The sequence below is a fragment of the Prionailurus bengalensis genome, chromosome C1, assembly GCF_016509475.1.
Source record: "Prionailurus bengalensis isolate Pbe53 chromosome C1, Fcat_Pben_1.1_paternal_pri, whole genome shotgun sequence".
NCBI classification, from domain to species: domain Eukaryota; kingdom Metazoa; phylum Chordata; class Mammalia; order Carnivora; family Felidae; genus Prionailurus; species Prionailurus bengalensis.
The window spans coordinates 107,810,698-107,836,342 of record NC_057345.1 but is presented as its reverse complement, the minus strand read 5'-3'; the positions used below and the strand labels follow the sequence as shown (position 1 = coordinate 107,836,342).

General features: G+C 40.8%; 1 protein-coding gene across 3 annotated transcripts; it reads right to left on the bottom strand.

Moving 5' to 3' along the window:
- Positions 1–22,108: 22,108 nt before the first annotated feature.
- IVL (involucrin) lies at positions 22,109–25,273 on the bottom strand. Of its 3 annotated transcripts, XM_043576400.1 has the most exons (3): positions 25,153–25,273; positions 23,360–23,754; positions 22,109–23,170 (listed from the first exon to the last, which is right to left on the bottom strand). In XM_043576400.1, the coding sequence occupies exons 2-3, from the start codon at positions 23,729–23,731 to the stop codon at positions 22,415–22,417; spliced, it is 1,128 nt and encodes a 375-aa protein (XP_043432335.1). In that variant the 5' UTR covers positions 23,732–23,754; positions 25,153–25,273; the 3' UTR covers positions 22,109–22,414. The 3 variants fall into 3 exon arrangements, with proteins under 3 accessions (XP_043432335.1, XP_043432333.1, XP_043432334.1); XM_043576398.1 differs by having other exon boundaries at positions 22,109–23,754; XM_043576399.1 differs by lacking the exon at positions 25,153–25,273 and adding an exon at positions 24,669–24,799 and having other exon boundaries at positions 22,109–23,754.
- Between the last annotated feature and the right edge of the window lie 372 nt (positions 25,274–25,645).

Sequence of the window (25,645 nt, the reverse complement as noted above, 5' to 3'; positions counted from 1 at the left end):
AATGTGTCCTGTCTAAAGATAGACATTATTTCTCACATCCACAGTCTTTCCCACATGTACTAGGATATATAGAATGTTCCTATTGGTTATTGAGATATTTGGCCATACAATTTGTTAACTTCAATAGTGTTAAATGCTTGAGGACAGACCCACAAATGTTCTCCCCCAAATTAGCACAGAGTCAGGCTCCTTACAAGATCCCAGTAAATATTCCAGGGACTGAAGTCATGTTGTTCCACGGATGAAAGCAGGGGTTGAGGGAGTTGTTGTTTTGGAGAAGAGTAAACAGCAGTCTTAAGGAACAAAGCAACCAGATATCAACTTTCCAAGGCTCCCTAATCACAAGCTCAAATGAATGTGGGGCTAAATACAATAAATGTATATTGAATGAATGGTTTGAAAAGAAGGTTATGGGAGGTTGAGCTGAGAGAGACAGTCATGTAGGTAACAGCTTCTTCACCCCATATCCCAAAAGGGACATATGCACACACACACACACACACACACACACACACGCACACACACACACATGCATACTTGCCGACTTAGGTGTGTAAAGAACTTCTGTGTTTACAGATACATCTGTATTCCCAATTAAGGAAGGGTATAAATAGAATGGTATCTACATGATGCAAGTTCCAGATTTGCCTCTCTGGGCTCCTCCTTTTGTTGTGAGGCTGCTCTGAAACATGGGTCTATGTAGGGGTGTGGTCTTGGATGCCAATGACATTGAGTGGCTCTTTGCCTGGTAAGACCGCCTCAGAATTGTAGGGAAGGTGTGGTGTAGAGACAGAGAACTCAGGCAAGCCTAAAAAAATATACGCATTCAACATTTAGTGAGCATTTATTATGTTCTAGTCATGGAAGTAGCACTGAGAGATAAACAAGACATTTTGTCTGCTCCACAAGTCAGCAGAACTACAGCAGAAAACAGACTGAATAAATTATTTCAACAGTACCTAGTAAGTGCTTTGGTGGGGTTACTTGGAGGCTGTTGTAGAAGTAGGGAAGGACATGAACCAGCCATGAAGCATCGCTAAAGGCCTCCTACAGGAGGGAGGTCCTGCTCAGTATTGTCTTCTCAATGAACTCATGGTGAGTGCAGGTCAAGGATGCCCTCCCTTGTCCCCCAGAAGTTCCCTGATTTGAGAGAGAACTTTATTCATCACTCTGGCTCAGAGAAGTCTTCTCCTCCCACCTGTTTCCTCCACTTCCACCTAACTCCATGGAAAACCATTCCATCATGCTACCAACATTCTCACAAAAGCCCAAAGAAGACTGAGAATTGGGCATCTGTCCAGAAATTGGTCTGATGCACTGACCAGTTTCCAGACTCATAAACTGTGTGATGGGGGTCCCTTCTTGCTACACCTCAAGGGTTTTTGTGAGACCTAATTAGGTGGGGAGGGCAGGAATCATCAAGAACACCCCATACCTGGAAAAACTCTTTTTACAGAGAGTCAGTGTGCTTGCAGCAGCAAATACTACTTATTGAGTGCCTACTTTGCACTGACCACTTCCTGAACACAGAGCAAACAGGGCATAGCAAAGCTCACACAGGCTCTTCTTCCTCAGGGCTGACATCTGGGGTGTGTGGGGGCAGGAGTGGAAGATAGATGATAAGCACATACACAACCAAGAAACAATAAGTGAATAACATCATTTCAGGTAAGGCATGAGGGCTATGAAAAACTACAACATGGTGATGTTTAGTCAGAGTGTTTAAGGAAGGCCTATGTGAAGCAGGGACATTGGAGCTGGGCTCAGTCATGGCAAGATGGTCATGCAAAAGTCTGTGGATAGAGGCAGACCAAGAGCAAGTGCAAAGGCTCTGAGATGGGGATGGTTTTGATGTGTTCAATGAGCATCATCTGACTAGAGCATATTAGATGAAGAACAAGTGAGTTCAGGGTACTGGGCAGAGACCATGTTCTATAGAGTATGGGATTCTGGAAGAGTCTGAGCTGGTAGTGAATTGATCTGAGTTTTACATGAAAAAGGCCACTCTGACTGCTGTTGGAAAGTGGCTGAGCCAAAGCATAAGTCAAGGTTCCTATCCTTCTCTTATCTTGGATCCGTATCAGAACCCAGAAAGCATATTTTTTATTCTAATTTTTTTAATTTTAAACTTAGCTGTGAAGCTTCACAGCTCCTTGGTTTCTACCAAGTTTCAGTAGGGGAGCAGTGATACATTTATTGATACTAAGGGTAGGTCTCTGTACATCATGACTCTTCTGGGAAAGTGTCTTGATTTTAAAAGTTTGTTTATCCATCTGAGCACATTTGGCCCTGTTATTTTTTTTTAATTTTTTAAAATGTTTTTATTTATTTTTGAGACAGAGAGAGACAGAGTATGAGCAGGGGAGGGGCAAAGAGAGAGGAAGAATCTGAAGAAGGCTCCAGGCTCTGAGCTGTCAGCACAGAGCCCGATGTGGGGCTCGAACTCATGGACTGTGAGATCATGACCTGAGCTGAAGTTGGACACCCAACCGACTGAGCCACCCAGGCGCCCCACATTCTGCCCTATTAGACCACTGACTCCTATTTGAGAAGGCTGTCACTATAGCAAGTGACCTCTTGCTCAAGGAAACTTCTCTCACTGCCCTTCCTGTTAATCATCTCAGATTAGCCCTACCGTACTTGTTAACCTGGTCTTCATCCGGGCCTCCTTTTTTAGCTTCTCAGAGTTTTGGTTGCTTCGGGGTGCTCCAGAGTTCAGTAAGGGCCACACAGTGCTGCTGGGTTCTGTCTTACCATGTGGGTTGGGTTCACACTTCTTATTTCGTTTTCAGCCATTCCATGCCTACAGCAGGAGATTCAAGAAAGAACACAGTAGGAAGAACAAAGAACATAGTATCAAGCCAACCAGCCCTTTCATTTTTTTTCTCTCTGCTTCCCACACTCCAGCTAAATGGAACCTCTTAATCCCTTCACACTCACAGTGTTTCTCCCTCCCTCTCCTCCACTGAGTTCCTTCTGGAGCCCTCCTCCATCCCCTTTTGGTATCCATCTCTTGGTACTCATTCTTCAAAGCCTAGATCATATGGAATCTCCCCTAAGAAGGTGCTCTGAGAATCCACTAAGCCTCTGTGTGATTTCCTATCACTGATTCCCTGGAGCATTTGCATGGGAATGGGCTCTGGATTCACATATATCTGAGTTTGACTCTCAGTGACTTGCTGACTACTTTGGGTATGTGACTTGTCCTCTCTGAATCTCAGTCTCCTTGTCTCTAAGGTGGAAGATAATCAGACATACATCATAGTGTTGTTGTGATGAGGAGATGAGATCATGCTTGTAAAGACATTGGGTCTGACCTATGGCCAACAACACTCAGTAAATGCTGGCAGTTGTTGGTAGAGTCATCTGTGCATTTGTCTTATACCCCTCCCTACTCTGAATTCTTCAGGACACAAACTGCCCTATTCATCACCGTTTCCATGAAGGTGTCTCAAGTAGTATTGACACCCAAGCTTTGCTTTTTGGAGCCTTCCTTGGATGGAGTCATTCTTTTCCAGGCCTGCACTTCTGCATCATGACACTAGAGGGTAGCAAGAGACCACAGGCACTTTGAAGACTGGCAGGTCATCTTGGATGTTCTTCCTCTTAGCCTGTACCAGGCTCAATCCCAAGTGTGTCTTACTCCAATGGGCATCTTTTTAACCTCCACAGTGGTACCTCGCCTGGTCAGATTGTTTTATTTATTTATTAATTTGTTGTTGTTGTTACTATTACCTAGTGGAGTGGTCCAAATGTTTGTTTCTGAGAGATAAGAGCCAAGGTTATTTTTCTTTGTGGGATATGAAGATATTAGATCCTGATCAAATGAGATATTGTGACATTACATTAACTTTTGCTACTGGAAATGACAATCTGGAGGAAATGCTTAGAACTAAAAGTAACATTAAATACTGAAAACCAGAACTCATCAGATATGCAGTAAAGGCAACACAGTGAAAGAGAATGAAAGAGTTAAACTGTTCATAGACATTGAGAGTTAGTGATCTAAAAATGTATCATAAGAAACTAGAATTTAGGACATTATAATATACAAATAAAGTTGATGTAAGAAGATACTAAATATAAAATCAGAAGTTTGTGAAATAGAAAATAAATATACAACAGAGGGAGAAGCAACAAAACTAAATTGATTCTTTTTGAAAACATGAACAGTAGTTAAGACTGAGAATATTGACCAGGGTAAAAAAGAGAAAAAAAATCAATGCTGAAAATATAAAAGGAGGGTCATAACTAGAGTCATAGCAGAAACTACAATGTAAAACAAATTTATAATAAATTTTAAGTTGAAATGAGAAAGAAAAATTAGTAGGAAAATAGTTCAGTTGCTGTCAGTCTTTTATTATTACCAGTAGTAGTACTAGTAGTAGGAACAGGGAGAGACTTTATTCAAAATGATAATTGTAAGAAGAGAGAGTAACTATTGCAATAGAGAGACCTCTCTAACAACTGTCTCCTGTCAGGCTTTTTAGATGCTTACAGTCTGAGGCCTTTATCCCCACTTCCCAATTTCTCAACCTCCCTTTTTGCCTAGGGGTATTGAGTTCTGGCAAGCACAGGGCTCAGGGTTAGCCTGACAGCACCTCACCTTAGGGGGCTCTTCTGACCCAGGGCTTCATGACTCCATGTATAGAACACTAGGAGGAGCCTGCCTTATCATGTTGGTGCCAGCACAATGTGGAAGCATGAGGGAGGTAACATCCTCTAGGACACCACTGAGTATTGGAAGGCAGGCGTCCATGAAGAGACGACAACCTTTGGGTGCCTCAGGTTAGCAATTCTGACGCATGTCCTGTATGGTCCTTAGAAGCCCCAGAGTGGAGTTTAGCTGAAGGCGCCCACAGTAGCACTCAGCTCAACAGCCCGCCCTTGGATTGACTTCTCTCTTGTTTTGTTTGATTTTTTCTAGTGCCCCCGACTTTGGCTACTTTTGGTCACTTCTCAAAGTAAACTACTTGTGTGCATTCTGCTGTCTTAGACCATACCTTTCTTGAGGGGAAACTAAGCTAAGGTATCTCTATAAAATGTATTAAAAGTTCTTTACTACTCTTTACATTTTTAAGTTGAAATCTGGTTTTTATTATATATATAAGTAGTTATAAAGGACAAATTTCTATATTGTCATTATTGGTATTTTTCAATGACTTTTTTTACTATCTATGGAAAATTTTAAACATATACAAAAGTGGACTGGATAGTAGAATGAATCTCATGTATATCATCCAGCTTCAATAATTACCAAATTATAAGCAGTGTTGTCTTATTTATATCCCCAATCATTGCCCTCTCTGGGTTTTTTTTAAAGCAAATGACTCGTGTCATTTCATCTATAGATATCTCTAAATTAAGGACTTTTTTTCTCCAAGCAGTTATGTTAAATATTATCATACCTTTAAAATATAAAAAAATTAACAATGAAATATCCATTCAGTGTTCACATTTCTAATGATCTCATTAGAGTCATTAATTTTTTTCAGAATTTATTTGAAATGTGATCAAAATAAGGTAGACTCATTGTTATTGGCTAATATGTCTTTAAAGTTTATTTTAATCCATAAGGTTCCCTGTCCATTTTTTTGCCTCCTTGAAATCTTCTATTGAAGAAATCATATTTGTCATACAGAGTTTTCATGGTCTGGAGTTTACTGACTGTGTCCTCATGGTGTCCTTCAACATCACCATTGGTATGGTATTACTTCCATTTGTTCATAGTGTGATTTTTCTTCATATGACTGCCCTTGGACAATGGAGTCTGCTCTGTCCTCATATGCACAAAGTCTGAAGGGCCCAAGATTTTATGTCTACTTGGAATGACCCTTAGCCATTGGCTTATAGGCACTGGAGTGTGGAAGCTTGTCTCTCTTGCCTCACATAAATACATCTCTGAGTGTAGGGCTGTCTTTGTTGAGCCAGGTTGAAGCTACCCTCCATACATCTATTCCTAAAAGCAAACACCTACATGGCTTCATCTTCTTCCCAATCCTACTTCTACTCCCTTAATAGTTTCTCCTGGAAGAACTGCTTTAATAAATAACTTGTAAACAAACACTCACCTTAGGGAGTGCTGCTGGGGAACCCAGCAATGACAACCAGCTGTGGTTCCAGGAAGCAGAGACTGATGGTGGGATTCTGTAGTTGGCTTACTCCCTGGCCAGAGGATACAAGAAACCCTTCACTGTGGTAAGTGGAGTGTTAATTGCCCTTGGAATGTTGTAGCATTGTCATTATTATATTTTATGGTAAATTGGGGCAAGATACAGCGGATGGTCTTGTGCTGGCTTGTGAAGTATTTTTGACATTTGAGAACATATGGAAGAAGTGGTAACCATAAAGACAATGGAATCGGTTGATTGTTCCTGGATCTTACTGATGCCTTAAGGAGAAAGAAATGACAAACTCAGGTCATCCATTAACTATGTCGGGACATAAGAACGTTGTGTTTAAAGACCCTCATCTCCTGCAGAGGGCAGATGGTTCTAAACACCGAGCCTAGGACATAATCGTGACCCTCATAGAAATTTGAATTTGTAGCACCCGCATGTTCCTTTTTTTGTTTTAATTGAAATGTTTCTGGCACACAATGTTACATTAGTTTCAGTGTATACAACACAGTGATTTCGTACATCACTCACCATAAGTATAGCTATCATCTGTCACCATACAATGCGATTACAATACCATTGACTATATTCCTTTTTAAAACAAAACTTAAGTTTATTTATTTATTTTGAGAGAGAGAGTAGGGAAGGTGCAGAGACAGAGGGAGAGAGAGAGAGAGTCCCAATCAGACTCTGCACTGTCAGCACAGAGCCCGACGCGGGGCTCAAACTCATGAACCATATTATGATCTGAGCCAAACTCAAACTCTTAACCAACTGAGCCACCCAGGTGCCCTTTGACTATATTCTTTATGCTACACCTTTCATCCCTGTGACTTGTTGATTCCATGACCAGAAGCCTACACCTCCTACTCCCCTTCACCCATTTTGCCCATTGCCCACTCCCTCCCCTCTGACAACCAATAATTTGTTCTCTGTATTTATGGGTGTTTCTGGTTTGTTTGTTTGTTTTGTTTTTTAGATTCTACATATGAGTGAAATCATATGGTATTTGTTTTTCTCTGTCTGATTTATTTCACTCTGCGTAATACCCTCTATGTCCATCCATGGTGTCACAAATGACAAGACTTCATTCTTTTTTATGGCTGAATAATATTCCATCATATATATATTATATATAATATATATAATATATATATGTTAAATATATATATATGTTAAATATATAATATATATACTATTCTATATAATATTCCACTATATACACACACACACTCATACACACACACATGCATATATGTGTATATATATATATGTGTGTGTGTATATATATATATATATACATATACATTCATCTATCAATGGACACTTGGGTTGTTTCCATATCATGAATATTGGCTATTATTAATGCTGCAATAAACATAAGGATTTGTGTATCTTTTCGAATTAGCTCTTTTGTTTCCTTTGGGTACATATCCAGTAGTGGAATTATTGTATCATATAACATCTCTCTTTTTATTTGTATCTGTACTGTTTTCCACAGTGGCTGCACCAATTTACATTCCCACTCACAATGCATAAAGGTTGTTTTTCACATGTTTCTTATATCAAGAGCAGGCCTTTAGGGAAGAAATGGAAACATATTCACAATGTGCTTGATAACACTGAATTCCAGAATCCTTTGAATTTTCTCAGCCTGTAGAAATGGGCCACTGTCCTTGGATAGGTGATCTCAGTCCTCACATTCCCATTGGGCCAAAGACTCTGAAGAGTCTCAGCAGAGCCAGCCGGGTTAGTGCTGGTTCTGCCATATAAAAGAGAGGGATGGGAGAATTATTCACTGAAGAAGCTGCAAGCAATATATTCAAGTGCACAAGAGAATTTACCTGAGAGAGAAGCTTGAGAATGTTAGACCTTAAGGAGAGGAATAGGAGACCGACTAGGACATTGTTTATTGATCTGGGGCAATAATTATGACTCAGTTCCTCAGAGATGGTCCTAATATGCTGCTGGGATGCTTGTGGGACTTGGAAAAAATTATAAGGAAGGTGAAATGCCTGCTGAGAATATTGAGGAAAGGATAAAGTGTTTGAGAGGTGGATGTGCTAGAATGAATCTGTTATACAACCAAAACCCAGAAACTGGATATGTTCTTCAGGATAGCTTGAGAAACAATCCTTTTACTAAAGTTACAAAGAATGTACTGGTGAGGAAGAATCATCATCACTGAGAATCCAGATAGTGGCTGTCCTCTGTAGTCTGGAGCTGAGGTAGGAAATATTTATTGAACTGAGCTCCATAGTCTTAGTGAAGATGATAGGATTCTGGAATAGCAGAGGATAGGTGGCATTAGTTAGCCATTAGAGGGAAGGGAGCTGTGATTACTGTCTTAGCAACATTGAAATGTCAGAATGTTCACCTGGGTCCCCTAACTTACAGGGATCTAGAGCAATGGGTGATAGAAAATGGTATTCCTAGGGACAAGATGGATGAGTAGGAATTGGCGATATATATATATATATATATCCATAAATATGGCTGATGTCAGCTGCCTCAAGGCTAAGTTATAATTCTTTACCTGATATTCAGTTCTGAGGCAGTTCTTAGATGCTGAACCCATTGATTTAAAGGAATACAGTCTTTTTGAGGAAAGACTTTATGACACTTCATCAAATATATACCATAGTGATGTATCCAATTATTTCCCAAGTAACTATTCTTTGGAAAGAGGGAAATATCCAGATTTTTTAAGGACTATTGGATATACAGTCAGAGCAGTGATAGAGTTCTGGCCCAGGTCCTTTTCCCAATGGGTCCAAGAGGTCCATGGGCATACAGTGGCCATTGTTTTCAGTTCCTGTATGCACTGATGCCTTAAAGATAAGATGAACTTGCAGGATGAACATATTTAGGACATGGAAGTTTTCTCAGGATCAAGTGTTTGTTTCTTGATCCATAGAGTAAGAGCTATCATAATAGAAAGGCCAAACTGAAAGTCATAGCACTGTACAACTCCCCCCCCCCCCAACCTATAGATTGTAAATAAAAAACAGCACAACATCATCCTGGGCAAAGTGGAAGAGAATAGTGCCACACTCATAGTAGTCCCCATTATACACACCTATTTAATACACCAGTATAACCCTCAAAAAAATCGTTTGTATCATGATGAATGACTGTGGTGTCAATTTTATGTGTCACTTTGGAGGGTATTTACAAAGCTAAATATATTCTTACTAAGTGATCCACAACTATGCTCATAGGTACTTGCCCAAATTATTTGAAAATCTGTCTCTAAGGCAAAAACATCTACACAAAGATTTTCAGCAGCTTTATTCATAATTGCCAAAAAATTGAAGCATACAAGATGCCCTTCAATAGGTGAATGGATCAACAAATAGTGGTACATTCATACAATGAAAGATTAGTCTGAGATAGAAAGAAATGAACTACCAAAATATGAAAAGACATAGGTGAACCTTAAATGCATACTGCCAAGTCAAAGAAGCCACTCTGTAATGGCTACATGCTGTATGCTTCCAATTATATGACATTCCAGAAAAAGCAAAACTATAGAGACAATGTAAGGATCGGTTGTTGTCAGGGGTTCAGGGAGATTAGGGAAAGGTTAACAGGTGAAGCATAGGTGAGTGTTTTAGAGCAATGGAAATATTCTGTATGATAATGTTATGGTGGATACATATAATTATGCATTTGCCGAAGCCAATTGGATTTTACAGCACAAGTGAACCTTAGTTTAAGAAAATTGAAAAAATTATTTAAGAGGTCAAGACATTCTAGGGAAGAATGCAGACTGTGACAAGAGAATCAGTGTTATATGAAACAACCTCACTGGAGGGATGACCCCAATAACTTTGGAAATGAGAGGTATCAGTAAACAGGCATCATCCCATAGTTGGCAATGATATTTATACTCATGGAAAGGGGTCCAAGTTAATAATTCTAATTCTGCTATATCTGTATACTGGAAATGAATAATCAAAAAAACTAGATGGTATATGGTGGGTATTGGGTTTCTTACTGTTGAAGTCAAAATTTGAAAGTGAGAAAGAGGAGGAGGCTAGAATGACCTATGGGGTAATGCATTACCATCAGAGACATCAGTGTGAACTTATGTTTACCTGAATTTAGTTACATATGGAACCACACACATACACACACACACACAAACACACACACCTTAGAATATACAGTATATTTTGTTAGCTGAGAGGTCCTAAAAGAAGTGACAAACCAGTAGCAACGAGCACACCACGTACCCAGGTCTTGGTTTCTAATATCATTCTTCATAAAATGAAAAAGAGATCCCTAAGAGAAATTATTGATTCTAGACAGAGGCAGAAAACATACAAGATGAGCCTAGAGCATTTTGTAGTTCCAGAAAGGACACAGGAGCTAACTGAAAGAGCTCACAATGACTAGAGCTGGAACAGTCTGAGCAACAAAATGAACTACTACTCATGTCCTTTGTCCATTTCTTAATTTATTTGTTTGTTTATTGACATTATGTAGTTAAGTGTTCTTTATATACTTTGAATGTTAACACTTTATCAGATACATGGATTGCAAATATTTTCTCTTTTCATTTCATCGATTGTTTCCTTTACTGTGGAGAAACTTTTATAAATTCTAGTTGTTTATTTTTCTCGTGTTGTCTGTGCTTTTGGTGTCAGATCTAAAAAAAATCATTGTAGGGGCACCTGGGTGGCTCAGTCGGTTGAGTGTCCAACTTTGGCTCAGGTCATGATCTCGTGGTCTGTGAGTTCAAGCCCTGCATCGGGCTCTGTGCTGACAGCTCGGAGCATGGAGCCTGCTTCTGAGTCTGTGTCTCCCTCTCTCTCTGACCCTCCCCTGCTCACCCTCTGTCTCTCTCTGTCTCAGAAATAAACATTTAAAAAAAAAATCATTGCCAAATGGGAGTGGCCAAGATGACAGAACAACCTGGAAGTTCTCTGCTTCTCTCATCCCTGAAATGCAGTTAGATCAGCATTAAACCATTTTGCACACCTAGAAAATTGATCTGAGGATTAACACAACAATCTGCATAACTTGAACCACAGAACTCAACAGGTATGCATCACGGAGAGGTGAACAGAGGGAGAGAGAAGCCATGGAGGGTAGGGAGGTGTAGTTATGGAAAGAGGACAGAGAAAGCAGGGAGAGTACAGGAAAAGCACTCCTCCCAAAAGTATATGGAGAGAAAGAGAAAGAATGGAAAAACCCATATGTGACTGAATACAAAAGGGAGAAAGGAGAAAGGAGAGGGTTTCCATACCATTAGGACTCTATAAACAGAGGAGAGCAGCATTGGAAATTCTGCAGCCCATTACCTGGTGGTGCTCTGGTGGGAAGGGCAAATCTCCAGAAGAAAGCAGCGAGGTCCAAGGGGTCCATGGGCCATATGGGGAGAAGCAGTTCCCCTGCTATGAAGGCATTTGGTAGAGGCCATATGGCCTTCCCACAGGCAAGGTCCCAGCAGACCCCAGAGAACACGATTGCTGGTATTGGAACAAAGATGCCAGGGTGCAGTGAAACCTGGAGCTGGTTGTGTGTTGTTTACCATAATCCCTGAACCGCTTCTTACACAAACTTTTTCTGGGACAAGCCAGCACCTGGCCACAATCTCTGAGCCTCTGCAGCAGCATGATCACAGGAATGTTCCAGGGGCAAGCTAGCACCAAGCCATTTGTCAGTGAGACCCTCTTCCAGGGGGTTGGAGAGGGTCTAAACCACAGGGCCCTCAGAAGTGAGGGGTTTGGAAACACAGCCCCATCTGAGATAAAATTCAAGTGGGAGGTACCACCTGCCAGGCTGACAGCTTGATCACAGACAGAGTACAAGTGGGAAGTGGACAGAAGCTGGAGACAAAGGAGGGGTGCTTGATGGTGGTGGGATAGAGTGCAGAATTCCTGAGCCAGAGACTGAGAAGCTGGATGACATTATTTTTACCTCTTCCATGTATGCACACACACATGCACACATGCCACATGGATCCACTCCAGTAAGCTAAGCAGTGCAACCTAGTGGAGAAGGGAGCCATTACACCAAGCCCCATCCAACTGTGCCAACCAAGCCCTAGAAGACCACCACAAGTCTCTCCACCTGCTTAGTGTACAGACTATAAAGTGCTTTGTAATTTGACCTCTAGGGGAAACTGGATGTAATTTCATTCAGATTTCATTCTGTTCACTGGTCCATCTATTCATTTTTCTTTTCTTTTCTTTTTCTTATACTTGGATACAGAAGGAAAAAAGGTTATTTTTTATTTTCCGTTTTTATATAATAAAAAAATTTACTATTTTTTGTAAATTTATTTTTTATTCTTTTTTTACCTTCTTAAATTTATTTTATTTTATTTTATACATTTTCTTAATTTTTAAATGCTTTCTTACTTTTTTCTTTTCTTTCCCTTTTTTCTCTATTCAATCAAGCTTTATTTAACAACCAGAGAAAAACATACCAAGACTCTAACTTCCTTTATTTTATTTTTTGTGTTGTTTTTAATCTTCTTAATTTTAATTTTATTAATTATTTTTCTTCCTCCAAAATTACAAAATGAAGGAATTCACGTCAAAAGAAAGAACAGGAACACAGGGACAGCCAGGGACTTAATCAGCACAGATATAAGCAAGATGTCTGAACTAGAAGTCAGAATCATGATAATGAGAATACTAGCTGGGGTTGAATAAAACATAGAATCCCTTTCTGGAGAGATTTAAAAAAAGTAAAATCTAGTCAGGACTAAATTAAAAATGCTATAACCGAGATGCAATCTCAAATAATGCAATGGTGGCAAGGATAGATGAGGCAGAGCAGCAAATCAGCAATATAGAAAACAGAATTATGGAGAACAATGAAGCAGAAAAAAGAGGGAAACTAAGGCAAGGAGCATGATATAAGAATTAGACAACTTAGTAACTCACTAAAAAAGAATAGCATCCAAATCCATAGGAGTCCCAAAAGATGAAGAGAGAGGAAAAGGGGTAAAAGGTTTGTGCTTAAATTATAGCCGAATATTTTCCTAACCTGCAGAAAGATACAGACATCAAAATCCAAGACAGACTGAAAAGTCTCATTAGACTGAACAAAAACCAACCATCAACAAGATATATAATAGTCAAATTCACAAAATACACAGACAAGGAAAGAATTATAAAAACAGCAAGGCAAAAAAGTTCCATAACCTATAAGTGAAGGTACACCAGGTTTACAGCAGTCCTATCCACAGAAACCTGGCAGGCCAGAAAGGAGTGGCAAGATATATTCAATGTGCTGAATCAGAAAAATATGCAACCAAGAATTCTTTATCCAGAAAGACTGTCATTCAAAATGGAAGGAGAGATAAAGTAGTTCCCAGACAAAAACAAAACAAAACAAAACTAAAGGAGTTTGTGATCACTAAACCAGCCTTGCAAGAAATTTTAAGGGGGACTCTCTGAGGGGAGAAAAGAGGAAACAAAACAAAAAAGACCAAAAGCAACAAAGACTAGAAAGGACAAGAGAACACCACCAGAAACTCCCACTCAACAGGCAACACAATGGCAATAAATTCATATATTTAAGTACTCACTCTAAATGTCAATGGACTAAAAGCTCCAATCAAAAGATATAGGGTAACAGAATGGATAAGAAAACAAAATCCATTCTATATGCTGTTTACAAGAAACCCATTTTAGACCTAAAGATGCCTTCACATTGAACGTAAGGGTATGGAAAACCCTATCTATCATGCTAATCATTGCCAAAAGAAAGCCTGAGTAGCCATACTTATATCAGACAATCTAGGTTTTAAAATAAAGACTGTAACAAGAGATAAAGAAGGACATTATATCATAATTAAGGGGCCTATCCACCAAAAAGATCTAAAAATTATAAAAATTTATGTTGCCAACATGAAACACCCAAATATATAAATCAGTTAATCACAAACATACAGAAACTCATTGATAATAATGTCATAATAGTAGGGAACTTCAACCCTCCACTTGCAGCAAGAGACAGATCATATAACCACAAAATCAACAAGGAAACAATGGCTTTGAAAGACACACTGGACAGGAAGGACTTAACAGATATATTCAGAACATTTCATCCTAAAGCAGCCAAATACCCATTCCTCTTGAGCGCAAATGGAACATTCTCCAGAATAGATCACATACTTGGACACAAATCAGCCCTCAACAAGTTCAAAAAATGGAGATCATACCGTGCATGTTTTCAGACCATAACACTATAAAACTCGATATCAACCACAATAGAAAATTTGGAAAGACAGTGAATACTTGGAGATTAAAGAACATCCTACTAAATAGTGATTGGGTTACCCAAGAGATTAAAGAAAAAATTAAAAAGTACATGGAAGCCAATGAAAATGAAAATATGACAGCCCAAAACCTCTGGGATGCAGAAAAGGTGGTCATAAGAGGGAAACATATAACAATCCAGGCCTTCATAAAGGAAGAAAGGTCTCAGATACACAACCTAACCTTACACATTAAAGAGTTGGAAAAGAACCGCAAATAAAACCCCAAACCAGCAGAAGACAGAAAATAATAAAGATTAGAGCAGAAATCAATGCTATAGAAATTTTTTAAAAAACACAGTAGAACAGATCAATGAAACCAGAATCTGATTCTTTGAGAGAATTAACAAAATTGATAAACCCTTAGCCAGTTTGGCAAAAAGGAAAAGTAAAGGACCCAAATAAATAAAATCAAGAATGAAAAAGGAAAGATCACTGCAGAAAAGGAACCAACACTGCAGAAATACAAACAATAATAAGAATATTATGAGCAATTATATACCAATAAATTAGGCAATCTGGAAGAAGTGGACAAATTCCTAGAAATAAATGAACTACCAAAACTGAAACAGAGAGAAATAGAAAATTTGAACAGACCCATAACCAGTAAATAAGTTGAATTAGTAATCAAAAATCTCCCAAAAATCAAGAATCAGGGACCAGCTGGCTTTCCAGGGGAATTCTACCAAACATTTAAAGAAGAGTTAACCCCTATTTCTTTGAGGTTGTTTCAAAAAATAGAAATGAAAGGAAAACTTCCAAACTCATTCTACGAGGCCAGCATTACCTTGATTCCAAAACCAGACAAAGACCACACTAAAAAGGAGAACTATAGACCAATTTCCCTGATGGACATGGATGCAAAAATTCTCAAGATACTAGCCAACCGGATCCAACAATACATTAAAGGAATTATTCACCAGGATCAAGTGGGATTTAAACCTGGGCTGCAGGGCTGGTTCAATATTTGCAAACATGATCCTCTCAATAGATGGAGAGAAAGCATTTGACAAAGTATAGCATCCTTTCTTGATAGAAACCCTCAAGCAAGTAGGGATAGAAGGATCACACCTCAAGGTCATAAAAGCCATATACGAAAGGCACTAGGGGTGCCTACGTGGCTCAGGTAGTTAAGCATCCAACGTCAGCTCAGGTTATGATCTCATGCTTCGTGGGTTCAAGTCACACATTGGGCGCTCAGAGGCTGGAGCCTGCTTTGGATTCTGTGTCTCCCTCTCTCTCTTCCTTTTCCCCACTTGCTCTTTCTCTCTCTCTCTCTCTCTCTTTCAAAAAATAAATAAACATTAAAAAAATAAAGACCCACTGCTAATATCATCCTCAATGGGGAAAAACTGAGAACTTTTCCCCTAAGGTTAGGAACACAACAGGGATGTCCACTCTTACCACTGTCATTTAACAGAGTATTGGAAATTCTAACCTCAGCAATCAGACAACACAAAGAAATAAAAGTTATCCAAATCATCAAGGAGGAAGTCAGACTTTCACTCTTCGCAGATGACATGATACTCTATATGGAAAATCCAAAAGATTTCACCAAAAAAACTGCTAGAACTGACTAATGAATTCAGCAAAGTTGCAGGATATAAAATCAATGCACAGAAATTGGTTGCATTTCTAGACACCAATAATGAAACAGCTGAAAGAGAAATCAAGGAATTGATACCACTTAAAGTTGCACCAAAAACTAAAATACCGGGGCGCCTGGGTGGCGCAGTCGGTTAAGCGTCTGACTTCAGCCAGGTCACGATCTTGCGGTCCGTGAGTTCGAGCCCCGCGTTGGGCTCTGGGCTGATGGCTCAGAGCCTGGAGCCTGTTTCCGATTCTGTGTCTCCCTCTCTCTCTGCCCCTCCCCCGTTCATGCTCTGTCTCTCTCTGTCCCAAAAATAAATAAACGTTGAAAAATAAAATAAAAAAAAAAACTAAAATACCTAGGAATAAACCTAACCAACGAGGTGAAAAAACTATACACTGAAAACTAAAGAAAGCTTAGGAAAGAAACTGAAGACACACACAAAAAATGGAAAGGTATTCCATGTTTATGGATCGGAAGAACAAATATTGGTAAAATGTTGATACTTCCCAAAGCAATTTACATATTCAATGCAATCCCTATCAAAATAATATCAACAATCTTCACAGAGCTACAACAAATAATCCTAAAATGTGTATGGAACCAGAAAAGACCCTGAATAACCAAAGCAATTCTGAAAAAGAAAACCAAAGCTGGAAGCATCACAATTCCAGACTTCAAGATGTGTTGCAAAGCTGTAATCATCAAGACAGTATAGTACTGGCACAAAAACAGACACTTAGATCAATGGAACAGAATAGAGAACCCAGAAATGGACCCACAAATATATGGCCAACTAATCTTTGACAAAGTAGGAAAGAATATCCAATGGAATAAAGAGAGTCTTTTCAGAAAATGGTGTTGGGAAAACTGGACAGCGACATGCAGAAGAATGAACCTGGACCACTTTCTTACACCATACACAAAAATAAACTCAAAATGGATGAAAGACCTCAATGTAAGATAGAAAGCCATCAAACTCTTAGAAGAGAGAGTAGGCAAAGACCTCTTTGTCCTTGGCTGCAACATCTTACTCAACATGTCTCCAGAGGCAAGGAAAACAAAAGCAAAAATGAACTATTGGGACCTCATCAAAATAAAACGCTTCTGCATGGTGGAAGAAACAGTCAGCAAAAGTAAAAGGCAAATAATGGAATGGGAGAAGATATTTGCAAATGACATAGCAGATAAAGGGTTAGTATCCAAAATCTATAGAGAACTTGTCAAACTCAACACCCAAGAGACAAATAATCTAATGAAGAAATGGGCAAAAGACATGAATAGACACTTTTTCAAAGAAGCATCCAGATGGCTAACAGACACATGAAAAAATGCTCAACATCACTCATCATCAGGAAAATACAAATCAAAACTAAAATGAGATACTACCTCACACCTGTCAGAATGGCTAACATTAACAACTCAGGAAATAACAGATGTTGATGAGCATACAGAGAAAGAGGAGCTCTTTGCAACTGCTGGTGTGAATGTCAACTGGTTTAGCCACTCTGGACAACAGTATGAAGGTTCCCCAGAAAATTAAATTAGAACTACCCTATGACCCAGCAATTGCTATATCCAAAGGATACAGGTGTGCTATTTTGAAGGGGCACATACAGCCCAATGTTTATAGCAGCGTTATCAACAATAACCAAAGTATGGAAAAAGCCCAAATGTCTATCGACTAATGAATGGAATATATATATATATATATGATATATGATATATATATTTATATATAATATATATAATGGAATATTACTCAGAAATAAAAAAGAATGAAATCTTGCCATTTGCAACAATGTGGATGGAACTGGAGGGTATTATGCTAAGTGAAATTAATCAGTCAGGGAAAGACAAATATCATATGACTTCACTCATGTGGAATTTAAGATATAGAACAGATGAACAGAAGGAAAGGGAAGCAAGAATAGTACAAAAACAGGGAGGGGGACAAAACATAAGACACTCTTAAATATAGAGAACAAACTGAAGATTGCTGGATGGGTTGTGGTTGGGGGGATGGGCTAAATGCAAGGGGCATTAAGGAAGATACTTTTTGGGATGAGCGCTGAGGGCTATATTCAGGGAATGAATCACTAGATTCTACTCCTGAAATCATTATTGCACTATATGTTAACTAACTTGGATGTAAATTAACAAAAATTAATTAATTAATTAAAAAAAAACATTGCCAAGGTCAATGTCAAACAGCTTTTCCCACACATGTTCTTCTGGGAGTTTTATGATTTCATATCTTCCATTTAAATCATTAACCCCCTTTCAGTTGACTTTTTGTATGGTTCTAAGAGGCCAATTATATTCTTTTTCATGTGGATGTCCAGTTTTTTTCCAACACCATTTCTTAAAGAGATTATGTTTTCCTATTGTGTATTTTTGGCATCTTTGTTGAAAATTAGTTGACCATGTGTGCATGGTTTTATTTATGGTTTCTCTCTTCTGTTCCATTAAACTATGTGTCCATTGTTGTGTCAATACCATACTGTTTCCAACAGGAATATGAAAAGATGCCCAGCATCACTAATCAGCAGGAAAATGAAAATTAAAACCACAATGAGATATCACCTCATATTTGTTAGAATAGCTATTATAAAAAAAAAAGTCAAAAGCTAGCAAGTGTTGGCAAGGATGTGGAGAAAAGGGAACCATTGTACGCTATTGGTGAAAATGTAAACTGGCACAGCCTTAATAAAAAATAATATGGATGACCCTCAAAAAACTAAAAATAAAACTACCATATGGTCCAGTAATTCTACTTCTGAGTATATACCCAAAGGAAATGAATTCCGTATCTGCACTACCATGTTAACTGTAGCATTAGTCACAATGACCAAGATACGGAAATAATATAAATGTCAGAAGATGCATGGATAATCAAATGTGATATATAACATATTATATTATATTATATTATATTATATTATATTATATTTAGTGTACCATATAATTTTTATGTAATAATATATATTATTTAGCTTAATACATAATTACTTATTCATGACCAAAAATGCTGAACTTGGAGAGTAGAATGATAATTAACAGAGGCTGGAATTTGGGGGAAAGGAGAGATTTTTTAAAAAAGACAAAAAGAAGTCAAGAAAAGAGAATGAATGGTGGTTGCCATTGTTGTGATTGGTTTGCAAGATGAAAGAGTTCTGGAGATGGAAAGTTGCATAACAAAATAAATGTAGTTAATCCTATTGAACTGTGTAATTATTAAGATAGTAAGTTTTATGTTATGTGGGGTTTTTAATTTTTTTTTAATATTTATTTTTGAGAGAAACAGAGCATGAGCAGAGGAGGGGCAGAGAGAGAGAGGAAGCAGGCTCCAGGCTCTGAGCTGTCAGCACAGAGCCCAATGCAGGGCTCAAACCCACAAGCCATGAGATCATGACCTGAGCTGAAGTCGGATGCTTTAACTGACTGAGCCACCCAGGCGCCCCTATGTCATGTGTGTTTGACCACAATAAAAAAGAAAAATAAATAACTATTGGATTATAAACCAGAATATAAAATAAATATCATGAGTCCATACTGATATAAACAAGTGATTAAACATATAAACAGCAAGAAGGAAGAAACAAGTTTCCTATACAGAAAATTCCAAACAATTTATGTTGATACTTGACACTCAGGACAGGACACTATAGATAGATGGGAGTCTTCATACAATGTGATAACAATGAAATTTTACCCCTATGCTCTTTCTCCTTAAAACCCCCCAACTTAATTCTAATCATAAGATAAATATCAGACAAACCCAAATTGAGGGATAGTCTACAAAATAGCTACTCCCTCAAAACGGTCAAGGTAAACAAAAAAAAGAGAAGTCTGAGACACTGTCACAGTCACGAGGAGCCTAGGAGACAAGATGACTAAATATAGTGGGGGCATCTTAGGTGGAATCCTGGAACAGAAAAAGACATTAGGTAAAAACTAAGGAAATCAGAGTAAATCATGAACTTTAGGTAATAATAATATATTAATATTATTTATTAATTGTAATAAATGAACTATATCCATGTATGATGTTAATAATACAAGAAACTGGGTGTGGAGTGTGTTGGAACTCTCTGTACTAGCTTCTCAACTTTTCTGTAAATCCAAAGCTGCTCTAAAATAAAGTTTATTTTAAAAAAATCAAAACCTAAGACTCTAAAGGAAATGTGTGCATACTCTAAGTTTTTCTGGTAACTTCTCCCTTGGCCCCCAATCTTCCTGTCCAGTCCTACCCAGGATTCTCTTAACTCTTGTCCTGTTGGGAGGACTGGAGTGTGTTCATCTTTAAGTAAGTACAGATGGTTCCTAACTTACTATAGTTTGACTTAGGATTTTTTGACTATGGAATGATGTGAAAACATTATGCCTCCAGTAGAAACCAAACTTCAAATTCTGAATTTGGACCTTTTCCTGGGCTAGCAATGTGTGGATGCTACTCTCTTGTAATGCTGGGCAGTGGCAGGGAGGCCAAGCTCCCTGTCAGCCACACAGTCACAAGGGTGAACTGAGACACTTATAACCATTCTGTAACCATACCACCTATCTGTTTTTCATTTTCAGTACAGAATTCAATAAATTACATGAGATGTTCAAGTCTGCATTATAAAATGGGCTTGGTGTTGGATGATGTCGCCTAACTATAGGCTAATGTAAGTGCTCTGAACATGTTTATGGTGGGCTATGCTATGCTCTGATGTTTGGTAGGTTGGGTGTATTGAGCGTATTTTCATCTTACAGTATTTCCAACTTATGATAGGTCTAGCGGGATGTAACCCTACTGTAAGCTGAGGAAGATCTGTAATGAGTGCCACTGACAAGTGTTAGCAGGAGCAATGAGGTAAGATCAGAAGTTTAAGTAGAATACCCTGTCCTCTGTGTCATGCGTGCAATGTGGGGTGTGTAGGGAGCCAGGGAGTAAAGGAGACCAGCTTGAAGGCCACTGCAATAGAGGAGGTGAGGAATGATCTCAGTCCAAGCTTGGGCGTGTTGCAGGGATAGCAAGGAAGTGGTCCTGGGCAGGGCCTGGGGAAGAAGAGGAGGAGGAGTGATCATGGTGTCTCTCCTGAGATGAATACACAGATGGTGGTATCACTGCCCCAGAAAGGGTATTTAAGGGGGAGACATGGCGAGTGTTGCCATGGGGTTGGGCGGGGAGTGAGGGAGGCCAAGTGCCTTTCAGGTCTGTTGAATCTGGCTGCCTATGGACGTCTCAATATACCCCAGACATATACTCATTGCTGTGATAAAATAGCTTTGGGTGGCTTGAGACAACCTGCTTGCAATGATAGGGTTAAATAGTGAAAGGCAGGTGATTTGGAGCATTAAAGTAGAGTTTAGGAGAGAGAGTGTCCCAAGTCCTGATGTGACTGATGGCAGTAAAACTGGAGAAGTGTCATCAAGGGTAATGACTGCAGTGGCCTTGGGTCTGTATTTCTACAGCCTTTTTGGCACTCCCATGATTACAGCAAGCCCAATCTTTACCTTCTTTAGTCACACTGTCACTTTCCCCATCAGACACCAGTCTTGAGCTTGTCTCCTCTTCTCACATTGCTCAATTCTTCTCCTATCACTTTCTTAAAATCTTCCTTATCCAAGTAGACAGTTCATAAGATTCTTGGAAGCTTTTCTACAGACAGAACACCCAGAAAAGGACAAGAACCCAGCTGGAGCCCCACACCTCCCTGGTGTTGTCTTCCCATGGTCGTCCCCGATGTGAGGCGATAAAAGGAGATCAGAGGCAACGTGTGGAGCTTGGCCAGGGGCTAGGATTGAGCCTAGTGTGTGGTGTGAGGCAGTGCTGGAATGAGGTGGACAGATTCTCCTTCCCCCAACCAGAATAACTTGTCCCTGTTTCACGGCCAGCAATTGGCAAACATTGATTTCAGGTACATGAGTGAAGTTATTTTTGTTTGGTTTGGTTTTGGTTTTGGTTCCTTTTAAGAAGTTGTTGAATGCACTGGGTGGTTTGGGGAACAGAATTAAAGATGTCTGTCCTCTTTTGGGAATTGGCCAAGAGAGTGCATTGCAACCATTGACTCATGCACAGGTTCTTTACATGGTGAGAGACAGAGGAGAAAAGACAAAGAGAATACAGGATCCCAGACTTCCAGGATTTATTCTGTATTATTGTAAATACTCACAGATTCAACTATAATACTGGGGACAAAGTCAGAATTAGTGACAGAGGCCATGGCCACCTGTTGGGACTGAGCTCATTAGGGATGGGTTCTGGGCAATAACTTTCCCTTCTCCCAGCCCCATCAAAGAAACATGCAGAAGGACAGGGTTAGGCAGGTTCACAGATGAGGTGGGCCACCAGGCTGGGGACCTGAGGTAAGAGAGGCCACTGGCTCTCTTGTCACTTGTGTGGGATAGCCTGAGAGCCTCTGGGACTGGGGGTGCTTACTTATATTTTGGGGGGCCATATACCTCCTGCTTCTGCTGCTGTTGGTCTATGAGGGGCATGACTTCTCCCCTCAGTGGATGGACTAGTAGGGGCTCTTGGACCTGGCCAGGAGCTGGGACAAATGCAGGCTGCGTCAATTGGCCTTCCTGCTGCTCTGCTGGCTCTGGCTGCTGCTCTTCTCTCTTTTCCAGGTGCTCATTTCTCTTTGCTAGATCTCCATCCAGTTGCTGGCCCATGATCTTCTTCTCCTGTCCCAGCTGTTCCTTTTGCTGCTGCTTCCTTTGTGCTTTCTCTTGCTCCAGCTGCTGCTCCAGGTTTTTTGCTTCCTGATGTTCCTCACACTGTTCCTTTTGTTGCTGCTGCTGTATTTCCTGCTCCTTCTGCTTTTCCAGATGCTGTTCCAGGTGCAGTTCCTGCTCCTGTGACTCTTTCTGCTGCTGCTGTTCCAGATGCTGCTCCAGGTGAATTTCTTGCTCCTGTGGCTCTTGCTGCTGCTGCTTCTGTTCCAGATGTTGTTCCAGGTGAAGTTCCTGCTCCTGTGACTCTTGCTGCTGCTGTTCCAGATGCTGTTCCAGGTGCAGTTCCTGCTCCTGTGACTCTTGTTGCTGCTGGTTCTTTTCCAGATGCTGTTCCAGGCAAAGTTCCTGCTCCTGTGACTTTTGCTGCTGCTGCTGCTGCTGCTGCTGTTCTGGATGCTGTTCCAGGCAAAGTTCCTGCTCATGTGACTCTTGCTGCTGCTGCTGCTGCTTCTGTTCCAGATGCTGTTCCAGGTGCAGTTCCTGCTCCTGTGACTCTTGTTGCTGCTGGTTCTTTTCCAGATGCTGTTCCAGGCAAAGTTCCTGCTCCTGTGACTTTTGCTGCTGCTGCTGCTGCTGCTGCTGCTGCTGTTCTGGATGCTGTTCCAGGCAAAGTTCCTGCTCATGTGACTCTTGCTGCTGTTGCTTCTGTTCCAGATGCTGTTCCAGGTGAAGTTCCTGCTCCTGTGAGTCCTGCTGTTGCTGCTGCTGTTCTGGATGCTGTTCCTGCTGCTGTGAGTCTTGCTGTTGCTGCTGTTGCTGTTCCAGATGATGTTCCTGCTGCTGTGGCTCACATTGTTGCTCAGTCACCCCCTTCACGAGAGTTGTATGATTCTCCCCATGCTCCTGGGGGACCTCCCCTGGGAGCTTAGAGGGCATCTTCTGGCACAGGGCAGGCAGTGGGGTTGGCTGTTTCACTTGCTCGGGCTGGGTATTGATGGGAGGGCAAACTGGCTTGAGGGGCTCCTGACAGAGTGTGGGAGGCAGAGTCACTGGCAGAGTGTGTTGCTGGGACATCCTGGAAGCTGCTTTAGATCAACCTAAAAGACAGGAGGGGTCAGAAGGGTGACTGAAGTCAGAGGGAGTAGATGAATACTTGCAATCTGTAGCAGTGCCTGGTTTCTCAGCATCCCTTCTCTTACCTTGGGTTGGGGCTCTCCTACCCACTCTGGGTTGCTGTTACCCAGAATCACAGAGTGGGGGGGAGGAGGGGGACAGCCAAGAAAGACCCTCCTGGGAACCTCTTGTTCCCAGAAAGAGCCAACAAAGAGGTCTGTCTTTGAAGTTTCTGGACAAGGGTCGGCTGGGTGCCATTTTTTGCCTAATCCTTGCTTCTGCCCTCGCTCCTTTTTTTTTAAAAAAAAAAAAAAAAAAAAGAGAGTGTAAGCTGGGTCGGGACAGAGAGGGAAGGAAAGAGAGAGAATCCCAAGCAGGCCCTGCACTGTCAATGCAGAGTCAGACACAGGGCTTGATCCCAACCCACAAACCATGAGATCATGATCTGAGCTGAGACCAAGCTGGACACTTAAATCACTGAGCCATCCTGCCTCTGCCCCTACTTCTAATCTCCACTGACCAAGAAGGAGAGATAAGCTCTGATGGGAAGAGGTGAGTCCCTAGGAAGAGAGGGACTTTGGAGGACTCCTGAGTCCTAGAAAATCAGTGGTCCATGCCAGGGTCATGGCACATGCCCTGGACTGGTCACATGACCTAGAATCTGCTTAAGTGTCACACTGAAAGGCTGCGTGTTTCTGAGCAGGTCGCTTAGCCCCACTGGGCCTCAGATTTCTCCTCTGAAAAGTTAGCAGATTGGCCTGTTCCACTCCATAGCTTTCTCTCATGACCTTTGGAGCTTCCACTGCAGCCCTAGCACCTGGGGGGTGGGTTGGGGTGGGGTAGAGGGAAGGCCTGGGAGGTTCCTGAGAAGTGGAGCGAGTTCTTTCGAGTCTTGTACCTTTCAGTTGCATTTTCCTGCCACTGCTTTGCTTAGGTCTCTCCAATTAGAAGTCTTTCCCCATTTTTCAGTCCTCCATTCTGCAGCATAGCAAGAGCCACATGCATTTCCCTCAACCCCTGCCCACTGATGAAGGCACAATCACAGTCAGCCCAAGTAAGACAGTTCAGGGAAGAAATTGGCTCTACTTCTCCTCATCCCCATCTCCTCTCTCTCTCTCTCTCCTCTCTCTCTGTCTCTCTCCCCCTCTCTCTCCAAAACATCAAACCAAGAAAAGATGGTACAGGAGGGGAGCAGATTGCTCTCTGTTCTGTATTTCCATGCCATGGCATATGTCTCTCAGCATAGTGACCTGAGTCCACCTGGAAAGACATGAAGTCCATCTGAATCCAGTCTGAGAGTGATCCACGCACCCACCCAGGCTAGCCACACAACCACACTCTAGTGTGCAGTGCCAGTCCCAGGGCTCCCAGCTAGTACTTACCAGACTCACAGTGGGGACAGCTGTGGAGGCCTCTAGTGCAGTGCTGAGCTGAGCAGGGGCCAGGGTGCCCTTATATGTTTCCCCAGCCCAGCCTCCTGCCCTGCTTGAAGAAGATGGACTGGTTTCACCACTCAAGTTGGTCAACTTCTTCCAGCCCTTTCCTGACTCATCACAGGTACCTGAAGCAGAAAACCCCCCAGGGTCCCTTTTCACAGAGACTCACAGAGGGCTCTGGGGACTCAGTCATTCCTGTGATACTCATCTGACCTGGGCATGGGGAGGTGAGGGAGGCATCTTGGGAAACTTGTCCCCTTTTTCTATTGCTTTGTGACTTCAGCCAAGCCTTTTCTCTGAATATCAATTTCCTCACTTGCAAAACATGGTCATTCTCACAATTAGACCTAGAGATTCATTTCCAAGGGCACAGAATTGAAAGTTGTATGCCTCTATGGGATGTTCAGGCCAGCGTATGTGGTATCAAGGTGGAAGAATC